This window comes from Salvia hispanica, chromosome 4 (genome assembly GCF_023119035.1).
Source record: "Salvia hispanica cultivar TCC Black 2014 chromosome 4, UniMelb_Shisp_WGS_1.0, whole genome shotgun sequence".
Taxonomy (NCBI): Eukaryota; Viridiplantae; Streptophyta; class Magnoliopsida; order Lamiales; family Lamiaceae; genus Salvia; species Salvia hispanica.
The window spans coordinates 27,956,528-27,970,485 of NC_062968.1; the positions used below are offsets into that span (position 1 = coordinate 27,956,528).

Below are 13,958 nucleotides of genomic sequence, written 5' to 3' on the forward strand. Positions count from 1 at the left end.
GATTGTGAATTTCGCTTTGGTTGTAAATGAAATCGGTCTTATAAATGTGGTGAGGTTAAAAAAGGAATAGTGAAATTTGTATGAAATAATTTGGTGAGGTTGTAAAATTTATAAGTATATATATTACTATAATTTAAGGTGAATTAATCAGTTAGAGAAATTGATGGTTATTATTATTATAATATACATTGAATCCCCACTAAACATTTGTAGACCAAATCTGTAGGTAATAACTGTTTGTTCAGTTTAAAAATAGTAAAACTAAGCTTTATAAGAACAAATGAGAATCTTTTGGGTCAATAATACAATGAATTTGACGTTCACGTTTGGACACATATACATTAATTAAATGTGAATGTTTTTCAACATATAGTGTGGAGTGAAAAACAATTATTAGACACATCAAAATCATATATATATGTATATAGCTTAAATATTACGGTAAGTTGCAAGGAGTTAATTAATAACTCTTTGATGAGTATTTATAACTATTTAATTTCCTAACCAAAATAGTACAAAGTTGGCATATTATATTTATCTATGCATCATATAACCTATTTTATTAACTTTAAAAAATATTATGAAACCCTAGTCCACTAACATTAAATTTAAGGTGCCATATCAAATTTATATAAATGCGAAAAAGAAATTTTCTATTTGATCATCAACCTAATAAAAAATTTTTATAATATATAAAAAATTTATAGTAAAGTGTAAATTGGAATTTTTGAAGTATTATGGACAAGAAGAGTTGTACATTTTTGAACATCCTCCAATTAAAGTTAGGGCAAAAGGTCATAAATGACATAGTAGTAAATAAAGATGGGCTATAAATGTTTAAGCTATTTACTATAGATTGAGTTTAAATTTGTTACCCCACGATTTTGATATTTGTAGTTGTGTCCCAATTGATGTATAGGTATAGCTCTCAAAATTTATCTTAGCATTATTAATTAATTCAGTAGCCAACTTTGTTAACTCCCATTAATTACCATGTCCAACGCAATTACTGTTACATATGTCAAATTTGAGTATGTTTGACAAAGAAATCTCAATTGTAAAATCTCAATAGTAAATTATGATGAGTAGAGGAGAAAATAAAAGGTCCAACATATTACATATATTCCTTTTAAAGCATCATATATTAGTATTAAATTATAAACAAGCACTCCACCAACTAGTCGGCACACGATTTATTCCAAAATGTGACATTGACAAATATAACTCCAATTGTGTCTATCACCTATATTTGTAAACACAACATCATTTTAAACATGTACAATTAATTAGTCACTATTTTTGAATTTGGGTGAAATTAAATAATCCTACTATTTTAATTCTAGGTTAGCAAGGAGGTCTAACGTGGCCAATAGAAGAATTTATATTGACACGCCCCATGCCAAAAGATGTCTTATTGTTAAAACTCAATATTTCAATTTCATAATTTTCTTATTATAAAAAAAGTTGGAACATTTATGCCCACATATAGAATTCAAACTCAGACTCGACATGTGTGAGCAAAACGAGAGTCAAATATATATGCCACGAGAAAATATCATTGAATATACCTACTAGATCTCTATTAATGATGGATTTTGAAAACAAAACTTGTGGCATTTTAAATATAAATAAAGTGATTGTTGGTATTGGAATTGAAGGTCAAGATAGTGCAACGGCGATTTTTCTTAAAATCGAACTTAATGGGATCATCCTCCCCTCATGATCCAATGGTTAAGTCGGTTGATCCTTCTCTTGAATCCGTCATTGAGGACCAAGTCATGCGTGACGATATAGTCGCTATTAGCAAAATACAATGGCCGGAAACAATGTATCTTAATGAAAATAAATGAAAATATGAGTATCTTTATCGCCTACATTTAGTATTCGTGTCGAATTGCAATGTCCACTATGTGATAATTTTCGTATAATTACCCAAATTTTATTTCTTACAGAACAATAATTTCATAACTAGGAGCTCATTTTATATTAGCACACTATATAACTCGACATGTGACACTCATTATTTTTTATAAACAAAATATATGGAGTCATAATGGGCCATCGTAATGGGTCAAACATCGTACGGTACATGAAAAGTCCAAAATGACGGCCCAAAATGGCATTGTCTGACTTTTTTCAATTTTAATTAGACAATAGTCACACTTTCTTTGATACGCAATTGTCACCTAATGCAACAAGACTTTAGGACCACAGTTCTGTTTTGGTTTGCAATTAATATACAAGCAAAGTCGGTTATTTAATGGAAAAACTGAGGTTCATGTTGGTATACATATATGGCCTATTTTGTGTAAGGCGATTTTTTATTTAAAAAAAATTATATGGTGGAATCGATATTCTTTGAATCGATTTTCATTATAAAATAAATATATAAGGAATGAAACATTTGGTGGCATGGACTACCGACCACCGCACCGCCAATTGAACGCAATTAGCATAAGCAGATTATAAAATATAAAATGTACCCAAATTCGCGGAGGATGAAGGCAGGAACGCTGACGCTTGTGCTGGTGAATCTCGCCGGAATAATGGAAAGAGCTGACGAATCGCTGTTACCGGGAGTCTACAAAGAGGTCGGGGAAGCTCTTCATTCCGGCCCAACCGCCCTGGGCTTCCTCACTCTCTTCCGATCGATGGTGCAGGCAATTTGCTACCCCCTCGCCGCTTACTTGGCGGCTCGCCATAATCGGGCCCACGTCATCGCATACGCCGCATTCCTTTGGTCTGCCGCAACCTTCCTCGTCGCCTTCTCGTCCACCTTCTTCCAGGTTTGATTTTCTTGAATTTTGGTTTTGTTTGCTACTTTGTGGATTGTGTTGCTGTTTCGGTCTTGTGATTCAAGTGTTGACTGTTGTATGGAATTAATTGTTGCTGCAATCAGTATTTTTCAGCTCATCCTGAATTTTAGTGGAAACTTGCAAAGCAATGTGATTTCTTCTAAACATCTTGGAATGCATTGAGATTTCTGTGAAATGAGAATCCCCTATAGAAGATTATATTGGTTGAGCAACAGAATTTCTCACCTATAGCCTATAGGTATAGAAATGGTGTTTGGTTTATATATGTTGCCTGTGTCTCCACTCTACGGCCTCTCTAGGAAGCTATGATGCTAAACTATGCTGTCTCAGCCCAAATTGGACAAACAAGTAGTGATTTTGATGCTACTTATCGACAAACCTATCTTAGTAGAAAAATCATGTGGACTAGGATAAGCGTGCAATGCTCGAATGCTGAGCTCTTTTATGCTGTATTTGATATTGTTTCTGTCAATGCTTCTTTGAACTTCTTCCATGATGAGTTTGAGTCGGTAGATGATGTGAAAATGATAGCTTGTGTCTCTATGCTGCACTCCCTTTCTTGGCAATCCGAAGAAATAAAGTCTTGCAAAAAACGATTTGAGACTCAAGGACTTGTTCCGGTCTATCAGCTGTAATACTTCTTTGTTTAAATGCATTGCAGGCTGAGGAGATACAGATGTAATTAACCCGACAAAATTTTCTGCCAGGTAGCAGTTTCGAGAGCTTTGAATGGAATTGGCCTTGCCATTGTTGCACCAGCAATTCAGTCCCTCGTTGCTGATTCAACTGATGATTCTAGCCGTGGTACGGCTTTTGGGTGGCTTCAGCTCACAAGCAATCTTGGTTCGGTTATTGGTGGATTGCTCTCGTTATTGATAGCTCCAGTTACTTTGAAGGGAATTCCTGGCTGGAGGATTTCTTTTCACCTTGTTGGCATAGTCAGCGTCATTGTGGGGTTACTAGTTTGGTTATTCGCCATTGACCCTCACTTTCCGAAAGGTTGCACGAGCGCTAGTGATCAAGCTCCCCGCAAGTCCTTCAAATCAGATGTGAAAGACCTTGCTCAGGAAGCCAAATCAGTGATCGGGATCCCTTCCTTTCAAATTATAGTAGCTCAAGGTGTTATGGGTTCGTTTCCCTGGTCAGCTTTGTCGTTTGCTCCAATGTGGTTGGAGCTAACTGGTTTCTCTCACGAGAAGACAGCCGCCCTCATGGGCACATTCATTGTGGCAAACTCCCTTGGTGGTGTATTCGGAGGCATGATGGGTGATTTCTTATCCAAGCGCCTCCCAGATTCTGGCCGAATAATATTATCACAGATAAGCTCGGGATCTGGTATCCCTCTCTCAGCAATTCTTTTGCTGGCGGTGCCTAACAATCCGTCTACTGGGCTCGTACATGGTATTGTCATGTTTATTACGGGTTTCTGCATATCTTGGAATGCAGCTGCCACGAACAAGTAAGACATTTCAAGAAACTTTCTTTTTCATTGTGAGGCAAGTATTGAGCTTGCATTTCGTTCACATTATCGTTCTATGATGTTGAATATCATAATGACTTAGCCATAAACAGTCCAATTTTTGCAGAAATAGTCCCAGAGAAATCTCGAACAAGCATCTACGCATTAGACAGATCCTTTGAGTCCGTATTTTCATCATTCGCTCCTCCCACAGTCGGACTACTGGCTCAATACGTCTACGGATATAAGCCCATCATTCCAGATGGTTCAGACAGCATCTCTACTGATAGAGAGAACGCTGCATCTTTGGCCAAGGCTCTTTTTGCTGCAATAGCTCTCCCAATGGCTTTGTGTTGCGTCATATACACTTTCCTCTACCGGACTTACCCAAAAGACAGAGATCGTGCCCGGATGAAAGCTATCATGGAGTCGGAGATTCAGCTGATGGATTCCGAATCTTTACAAGCTGGAGGAGACCATGTTCAGATTGAATCTGGTGAAACAAGGGAGCTTAATCTTGATGGAAAAATCATTCTAGTGCCTTTTGAAGACTATAGTGATGAAAGAAGACTACTCGTTACTCAGTAATTACATCGTTGTATGGTTGAGGCGCGGAATGTTTATTCGTTCATGGTGAGACCACTATGCCATATTGACTGTACAGATAAATCTGATCCTCAATGCGCTGGCATCGTACGTGCACCATCACCTATTCCTTCATTCGGCAGGTAAGTTCTTGCTTGACCACATAACCGGTATTTTAGCTTCGATACTCTTTAATGCGATGCCAATGAAGAAACCTTAGTAATGACTGGAATAGTGATGAATTTAATTTTGTTACTACATTTTATCAATGGCTCCTAACCGAGTTGGATAATGGTCGCGGGTAGAGTCATCAAAACTAGTCCAACTCAATTTTGGACCGGATTGGGCTCGACTGATAGTATTTAGGTCCTTGTTCAAGAACCCTTTGTTCGACATGAGCTGTTAAAACTGGTCCGGCTCGGTTTTGGATGGGACTGGGAAATTCTTGCGTTGATTGATGCAAAATTCAAGGCTAATACTTTGGTCGGATTATTTATGTAAAATTAAATTGCAGTATACAAAAGATGAAATCCTTTTGTTGGTTCACTAAAAATATGTTTTCTTGGTAAACATACAAGAATAAAATAAATAAATAATGAGAAGAAGTGTACAATAATTTTTGTGCTGTTAGCAAGAAAAAAACAGCTGGAGTGTAAAGCTTAACGTAATCTAAGAAGCAAAAATCTTTCGAAATTAAAAATAAATTAATTATTACCATTTTAAAGGCTAAAACTCAATGGCCTACATATATAATCCATCCCAATAATGTATTTTTCACAAAACTCAATAAAAATAACATTATTACTAGTTACTACTTCTATCTAAAATGACTCTTTTTTAAATGTGCCACGATAAATACCTAAACAATTTGGTCATAAATGTATAAAACAACAAATTGTAAGAGAAATAAAATTATTACTTCAGTGAATTTTTATATAGACAATAAAATTTTGTGATTGATTATTTCATTTGCAAATCTTAGCGTATTGGTAGTAAAAATTGATCATATTTTGTGATTTAAATAATAATTCCCTTATTTTATCATAAAATTTGGAATGGCAAAATGCCCCTAATCAAAGCAAAAGTGGAAGTTGAAAGGATGAGGTTTTTATGGCTTTATATAGGATTCTCATTTGTTGTGTGTGAGCCAAGTTAGCTAAGCTTGCATTGCAAAAGAAGTTGATATAATCATAACCCCCCACGTGTATTGTTGCTCCCCTTTTCAGCCCATTCCAATTTTCTCTTTTCGACTTTTCAATCCTTCAATTCATTATTTATCTAAAAATAACTAACAAAATTTGCAATAAATAACAATTTATTTGATGGTTATGTATGTCTTCCGTTTCATGCTACTCGTGCTATTCGTTATAGATTGTAAATTTAGGAATGAACAATTAGTGTAATTAAATTAGTATTTTCAATAATAAGAGAATATTTAATTGACTCCAATATCTTAATTAAATACCCTAATTCATACTTATAACAGAAATAATATAAGTAGTTTTAGACGAGCCGAAATAATTTAGTGTGAGTAACAAGACAGGTAGTATATTAATTAATTTGCAACACATATCAGAGTTGAACTTAGAGTGTAATGACTACTTGATCTTTAATTAGGATTTGTTAATCCAATTGGGAACGTTACTTTAAAGATTGATAATTGATAATAAATGAAAAATAGTGGTATTCTAAAGCTGTTGATTATAAGCGTTCCTAATTAGATTAATAAATTTTATAATACATTTATACTGTACAGTCTGTAATATACTAGTTTACTAAGATTTATTTTAATGAAAATCTAATCTTTCTGTCGCACTTTCGGGAAATATTCATGTGGTGCATTTTTTACAATTGTCAGATAAATAATTAATGGGTACTTTTGTCTAAATTCTGTGCTAGTCGAGAATGTTCCATCGCATTGCTTTTCATATGCAACTTTCTTTTTTATGTAACGAATAATTACTAATTTTAAGTTCATTCATTGGTTTAATTTCCAATTTAACCTCTAGTGCATTGTATGTGGAGTGGAGCTATTAACATTCTATAACCAAATCTGAATCGAACCGAAGCATAAATAGTGAAATATTAAAAAATAGATTATTTTTAAATTAGTCCATATATTAGGGTAAAATACATATATAAAATTTAGAATTTTATTTAATGCAATATTTAAATAAAATATAATTCACATTTTAGGAATTTTTCGGGTTTAAAAAAAGTGGGAGCATGTTTTTAGGTCCACGAACTTTGCCAAAGTATCATTTTAGGTTCGTGAATTTTGAAAATATCATTTTAGGTCCGTCAACTATAAGTTAATACTCCTTTCGTATTCAAAAAATAGAAACATTTGAAATGACACGAGTTTTATTGCATAATTGGTAAAGTAAGAGAGAGGAAAAGAAAAATAAGTAGAGTAAGTGAGAGGAAGAGAAAAAGTAGTGAAAGTAGAGTTAGTGGATTGTGGGGTCCATGTCCTAAAATATGAGATTCTAAAGTTTCTATTTTTAAGGAACGACCCAAAATGAAAAAGTTGCTATTTTTAAAAAACGGAGGGAGTATCATTTGAGGTATTTTGAACTCTTTTTTGACGAAAATGCCCTTAAGACCTCCAAAGGGCAATTTTGACAATTCCTTCGCCACTGCACGTCATAGACGTCACTTCCTAGCACCACCGGAAAAATGAGCACTCACCATTCTTCCCTTTCTTCTCGCAAACAAAATATAACATTCCGTGCGAATGCCTCCTTGACATATTTTAAGGGTAGCCCGTTCACGGCACAAACAATTAACATATTTAAAGCATAACCAGTGACATCTGTTTGTAGAAGTGGTCGACATGTAGAGATGTTATAAGATATTCCGAATTAGAGAGAAAGAGGGGAGGAGAAGGAATGGGGGGAAATGTCAGAAAGAAAGAGATATGGATGAATTATTTGTGTAAATAGAGGAAATACCTCCCTCTCTTCTTTCATCGGTATGACAAAGTGCATAAGTATGTCAAATCACTTAAAAGGATGATCTTATTATAGCAGCGTCAGACCATCCATGAAACTAAATTGACAAAATTCCCCTCAAGGCATTGAGGGCATTGATGGCAAAAAATCTTGAAAATATTGAAAAAGTACCTAAAATGATATTAACTTGTATTTTCATCACCCTCTTGGCAGTCCAGAGCCTTTGTCTTTGCGGCAAGGAGCTTAGACATCAATGTATGAGATGCCGAGTTCGAGCCCTCTTGTCATCAGTTGTAATTTTCTCCTTCTTAGGAGTTTATTTGTAATTTCTTCCTTCATATAGGAGTTAATTTTTTTTTAAAAAAACATCACCCTCTTGGCCTAAAAAAGTAATCTTTCTCGATAAAGTCGGTTGAGTAGGGTCAAATTTATCCCTTAGGAACCGTACATGCACCTTTTAATGCATACGGTTAAAAAAAGAGCGAAGAAAAGAATCAATGTATAGATTCCAACCCTCTTTTCTTTATTTTTCGAGCTTTTCTACCTTTTTAATGAAAAGGGTTTTTCCTTAGATTTTTCAAAAAAAAAATGAATTTTGATTTCTTCTTTGATAATATAAAAAGGGGGTAAATAAACTTATAGAATTTACTTCTCATTGATGTATTCTTTCATCGAAATTCAATCCAAATCGTGATGATATTTTCTTGTTCTTGAATGAGCTTCTTTCATCTTTTTAGGTTTATGCTCTACTCCGGGGAAAGACACCCCCGATTTTGATTTGCACAAATAGGACAAATCCTCCCATCACCATTTCTTGGAACCTAAAATGATATTTTAAAAATTCATGAACTTAAAATGATAAGTTGACAAAGTTCGTAGACCTAAAAAGATGTTTCGTTTTAAAAAAAAAGCAAACTGCATCATACCAAAAATCTGAATTTTGAATAAATATAAATAAGATAAGATCCGATTGCTTCGATTTGATTCAATTCACTTTTTTGGATTGCAAATATTTTGTTTACCCTTATTTTTTTAATAAATGAACTTGCTTAGAATATTAATAGATCAAATACAGTACATTTGAAAGTGTTTTGACAAAAGGAGGAAGAAGGGGCTTTATGTAATTTGAAATTTCGAATTTGAAAATTCGTTTTTTTATACCGCAACAGTAGCGGAGAAGCGAGCAACAATAATTCTTTCACTCACAACGGAAACTTTACATCCACGTCAGCCTGTACAAGTTTTCAAATCTTATACGGGACGTATTTGCCCTTTCAGATTATACTTAATCAAGTGTATTTAATTTACTTTCTTGCTAAATTACGAATTAGTAGGTGTGATTTCCTAATAAAGAAGGATTAAAAATTTGTGTACTACTTTGATGATAAATTTCCTTGAAATAAAGTCATGATGATGAGACGTATTATCGCATTGGATGCTTCCTTCTTTCACTCGAAATTAATTGCAAAAAAATTATTTTACTAAAACTCATTCAATTTACATTGTAAACCAATTACATTCATTTATTTTTTATAAGGTTTAGGTAAGACTTTGCATTTGATTAATCAAGTGTGTACAAAAGAATATGAGACGATTTAGGCTTTCTCTAGCTAATCATAATTACAAGTTAATTGTTCTCTTATGCAAAATCAATAAACATTTAAGCTTCACTCATTTGCATAGTAATATTAGTCAAAAGCACCTTTAAAAGAGTATAATATTTTTTTTTGTTAGAAAATGATGTAATGTTAGAGTCATAATATTTTGATACTCATCTTTCGTAATAAAAATATCTCAAATTAGTTTATAGGAAACATGATTATGACTCATAATACTACTGATTAGTGCTATGCAATTTTAATTGAGGAATAACATATTCTTCACTTGGACGACTCGACTTGATATTTAGAATTCGAAAACCAAACTTGAGAATCAAGATATTTTTTGTTACATACTCCATACATCCCCGATTAAGAGTCACACTTTGACCGCACACGAATTTTAAGAAATGTAAAGAAAAGTTAGTTGAAAAAGTCAGTGGAACGTGAAATCCATTTTTTATATTGGTTTTATAGTAAAATGTGAGTGAATTGAGTTAGTGGAATGTGAGACCTAGTTACTATTTATTGTAAAAATGAAGTGTGACTCTTAATTGGGGACAAACCGAAATGGAAAAGTGTGACTCTTAATCGGGAACAGAGAGAGTAATACTCAGGGACGGATCCAGGAATTTATATGGAGATGGGAAAAAATATACATAGACAAAATTTAAGAGATTTAAGAGGAGCAATTAGTGAGAAATTTGAGATGAGGCATTTGCCCATGTTAACTAGTAGCTGGATCCGTCCCTAATAATACTCCTAGTATCTAACAATTTAAACAGTAAAATATTTTTTAAAAAAGGGTTCAACATTGATACATTTTTATTTATTTTCTCAAAAGTTAATTTTACCTATATTAAGAAAGGAGAAGGCATAATGGGGTTTTGACAAAGAATACTTTAAATACACAATTAAATCTAATTTGTCTCTGTAATGGCAACAAAATTTCTTAAAGTTGAAGCTTACAAGGAGCTAGCTTAGAGCATCTCCAGTGGTCGGCTAGCCACCGGCTAGCCGATTCGTCGCGCTAGCCGGTCGGCTAGCCGAACCATTGGGGCCGGCGAGCGGCAAATCGGCTAGACGATCGGTAGAAGCCGGCCGATCGGGGCGGCCTCGAGCGATGCGTGGCCGATCGGCTAGCCGCCATTGTGGCGGCCCGATCGGCTAGCGATCGGCCAGCGCCTATTTTCGTTTTTTTTTTTTAAAAAAAAAAACCTATATAAACGCGATTTTAGTTTCATTTTCATTTGCACCACTTGTTTTAACGAGTTTTCTATCTCTCTAACTTTCTATACAAGAGCATCATCGAGCGATGGATCACAACAACGAGTCCAGTCCAGTTTTTTTTACAAAAAATCATGTAATTTTTTTTTTTGAAACTTTGTACTTTTTTTTGAATGAAATGAATTAATTTCCCGTATATGTGTCGTAAATTGAATTCCGTAATTTAATCGTAATTTTAATTCCGTAAATGCAGCATTTTTTGAATTATTTTTTTGCGGCTGGCCTATGGCTGGCCTAAATCTGATGTGGCAGGAGGATTTTATAGTGCTGCTGACGTGGCAGGGAAGGGAATGGCTGGCCTATGGCTGGCCTATGGCTGGCCTATGCACCATTGGAGATGCTCTTAGAACCATTAAATTTGCATCGAAACATCATTCTTGATTGTTTCATAAAAGCCGCGTTATTTATAGATAATTAATCAATTTCTCATAACCATAGCCATAAATAATGCCATTTTAGGAAAATGGAAACGAAATAAAATAAAACTTCATCTAGAAAATACCTACTACCACTAAATTAAACCAAAGGGCAACGCGGTAATTTCAGAAAAAGGCTTTCTATTCTGTCATTGTCACGTGCCATCCAACTCGAAGCACATGCCTTCCCCTATAAATCCGAGGCGGAATATGAAATTCAAAAGAAACCCAATCGACCCCTCCCTCCGGTTGTCGCTCCTGCGGTTCCGTCTTTTTCGTGAAATAAATACGTAAATAAACAGAAAACTTGAAGAAAATAGGGACTGACGAGTAGTATAAATAACAGTAGAGAGAAACGCTTTTCTTCCATTGCAGCTCCCAACCAAAAATCAACAGTGAAATCTCAAGTAATTAAGGAAGAATTTCATCAGCTTCAGATCTCGAACTTCGATTCCGTCGATTTAGCGGAGGCGTTCACTTTTTTTCGGTATATTGTTTGTGAGCAATGGAGAAAAGCACGCCGGTGAGGAAGCCTCACACTTCGACGGCAGATCTGCTCACGTGGTCGGAGAATCCGCCGGAAAACTCGCCGGCGCCGCCTTCCTCCGCCCGCTCTCACCAGGTACAATCGCCATTTGTCGAGGAATTGATTATTTATTTTTAATTTTTATGTTTCTTTGTTTGTGATTTTGAATTGTTTGAGATGAAAAAACAGCCGTCGGATGGGATCAGGAAGGTAGTATTTGGAGGTCAGGTTACTGATGAAGAGGTTGAGAGCTTGAATAAGAGGTCAGAGATCTAGCTTCACATTCATTTTCATTTGTTATGTACGTTGCTATTTTTCAAAAATAAAATATTTTTGTCTATTTATGGTATATTTCTGAAGTAAGCATGATTTATTTTTTTAATAGTTTATTATTTGGTGTATTGAATTTGAAGCTGAGCGTGTTGGTCAGTTATAATTGAGTTATGCTGGGTTGATATCATTGCTAAGTCAAGTAATGAAACCAAAATTTTGAGATCTCTGTCTTTATTCTTCGTTTTTGGTTAATTGTCATCTTGATTGAATGACTTGCAAGTCTGAAAACTTGATTTTGTCAATTCGATTTCTTTTTAGTTGTCAATTGATTGGCAACAATTTCAGGCGAAGAAAGAGGATTAGGTTTTTAGCAGCATAAATGGTTTGGATTCAGTTATTAACAATGAGTAGAAGAAACAAGTTCATAAATTTATGACACATCTCTTGTTTCTTTTCTGTTTTTAATATAAGGTGATCAGCTTTGTGTTTTCCCTTTCCGAATCCATAATTAATCCAGTTAATCTTTTTAATGGCATATGTTGGATGGTGGAGTGTAATGATCCACTTATTCAGTTGACGTATTAGCTTGAAATTTAAAGATTAAGATTTGATTTTGATATCGATATGCTTTGCTCTATGTAGATCCAAAAGGATGTGTGTGAGTGTGTGTTTTCATGTTTCGGTAGAAAGCTTGACTCTTCTACATTGATGGGTATATAGGAAGCCATGCTCTGGCTACAAGATGAAGGAAATGACTGGCAGTGGTATTTTCAAAGGCAAAGGGGAAAATGGATTATCGGAAGCTGATGAAGCCGATGAGACATCAGCCAACAAAACTGGGCTGCGTATGTACCAGGTAACTCCTCCGGTGTTTCTGGCTTATTCTATAAATAAATTTGATGCTGTGAAGTTCTAATCTTTAAATTGGTATTTGATGCTAGCAAGCGTTGTCGGGAGTCAGTCACATCTCTTTTGGTGAAGAAGATACAGTTTCTCCCAAGAAACCGGCCACTCTGCCTGAAGTTGCTAAGCAACGAGAGCTGAGCGGAAATCTAGAAAGTGAATCTGAAGCAATGTTAAAGAAGCAACTCTCAGAGGCCAAAAACAAGGAGCTCAGTGGCCACAATATCTTTGCTCCGCCACCTGAGATTAAACCCCGCCCCTTGGGCGCTCGAGCTTTGGCATTACGAGAGAGCATAACAATTGGAGAAACTGCTTCTGGCAATGTAAGTTTGCAACTCCATTCTGTATTTAAATTTAATTTGATGGACAAGTTTGATAACTTCTGATTGAGCCTGCAAATAATGTTCATAAAGGGTGCTGATGGTGGTTCGAGCGAGGAGCCTCTCAAGACAGCAAAGAAGATACCTAACCAGAAATTCTCAGAGCTCTCGGGGAATGACATCTTCAAAGGGGACGGAGCAGCTGCATCAGCCGAGAAGCCACTGAGCTCAGCAAAGTTGCGGGAGATGAGCGGGAGCAACATCTTCTCTGATGGCAAAGTGGAGTCTCGCGACTATTTTGGAGGCGTACGCAAGCCGCCGGGTGGGGAAAGCAGCATTGCTCTGGTGTAACTTGTTAGGTCTAACCTTGAAATGTTTTTCCTCACTTGTTAATTTGCATCTCGGTTATCTTATTTAAATGCAGGATTGTGCTCTGCTCATATGATTTTCGACCTGTGTTGTGGGTTTTGGTTTGTCTTAGGTTTGGTTAACATGTTTTAAACTTTTTACAGAAAAAACATAGTTGGCTAATTGAGTTGTGCATGTCAATAGGTATTTGTGCTGTTGTTTTTCTAAATCATATGTAGTCTTTGTGTGCCTAATTTCTTTTCCTTTACTTTTGAATTTTCCATATATTAATAGATAAAGTGGTATAATACTCAAATAGTACTCCATTTCTTTTCATTGGCATTTGGCATGTCAAAAAGTTATTTCAAATTCTTGAAAAGAGACATTAGAAGCAATATTCGATATACGAGATAAATGTCTTCATATTCTGAGTTATGATATCTTTGTTTAAGCAGTGGACATTATAATATGGG

The 13,958-nt window shown here is 35.1% G+C and overlaps 2 protein-coding genes across 4 annotated transcripts; both read left to right on the forward strand.

Annotated features, from left to right (window-relative positions):
* The first annotated feature begins 2,394 nt into the window (after positions 1 to 2,394).
* LOC125219155 (probable sugar efflux transporter) lies at positions 2,395 to 5,115 on the forward strand. 3 transcript variants are annotated; one of them, XM_048121046.1, is made up of 3 exons: positions 2,395 to 2,786; positions 3,524 to 4,312; positions 4,389 to 4,456. In XM_048121046.1, exons 1-2 carry the CDS (start codon positions 2,478 to 2,480, stop codon positions 4,277 to 4,279), a joined length of 1,065 nt encoding a protein of 354 aa, XP_047977003.1. In that variant the 5' UTR covers positions 2,395 to 2,477; the 3' UTR covers positions 4,280 to 4,312; positions 4,389 to 4,456. The 3 variants fall into 3 exon arrangements, with proteins under 3 accessions (XP_047977003.1, XP_047977002.1, XP_047977001.1); XM_048121045.1 differs by having other exon boundaries at positions 2,397 to 2,786; positions 3,524 to 4,275; positions 4,403 to 4,586; XM_048121044.1 differs by having other exon boundaries at positions 2,405 to 2,786; positions 3,524 to 4,275; positions 4,389 to 5,115.
* Positions 5,116 to 11,409: 6,294 nt separating this feature from the next.
* Positions 11,410 to 13,739, forward strand: LOC125185635. Its single transcript, XM_048082195.1, has 5 exons — positions 11,410 to 11,737; positions 11,831 to 11,904; positions 12,635 to 12,770; positions 12,856 to 13,140; positions 13,231 to 13,739. Exons 1-5 carry the CDS (start codon positions 11,621 to 11,623, stop codon positions 13,486 to 13,488), a joined length of 870 nt encoding a protein of 289 aa, XP_047938152.1. The 5' UTR covers positions 11,410 to 11,620; the 3' UTR covers positions 13,489 to 13,739.
* Positions 13,740 to 13,958: the final 219 nt, after the last annotated feature.

Coding starts and splice junctions, on each gene's coding strand:
- LOC125219155 (XM_048121044.1), top strand. CDS start 2,478: ATGTACCCAAATTCGCGGAGGATGAAGGCAGGAACGCTGACGCTTGTG. Junction 2,787..3,523: donor TCTCGTCCACCTTCTTCCAG/GTTTGATTTTCT, acceptor ATTTTCTGCCAG/GTAGCAGTTTCGAGAGCTTT. Junction 4,276..4,388: donor AATGCAGCTGCCACGAACAA/GTAAGACATTTC, acceptor AGCCATAAACAG/TCCAATTTTTGCAGAAATAG.
- LOC125185635 (XM_048082195.1), top strand. CDS start 11,621: ATGGAGAAAAGCACGCCGGTGAGGAAGCCTCACACTTCGACGGCAGAT. Junction 11,738..11,830: donor CCTCCGCCCGCTCTCACCAG/GTACAATCGCCA, acceptor ATGAAAAAACAG/CCGTCGGATGGGATCAGGAA. Junction 12,771..12,855: donor CTGGGCTGCGTATGTACCAG/GTAACTCCTCCG, acceptor ATTTGATGCTAG/CAAGCGTTGTCGGGAGTCAG.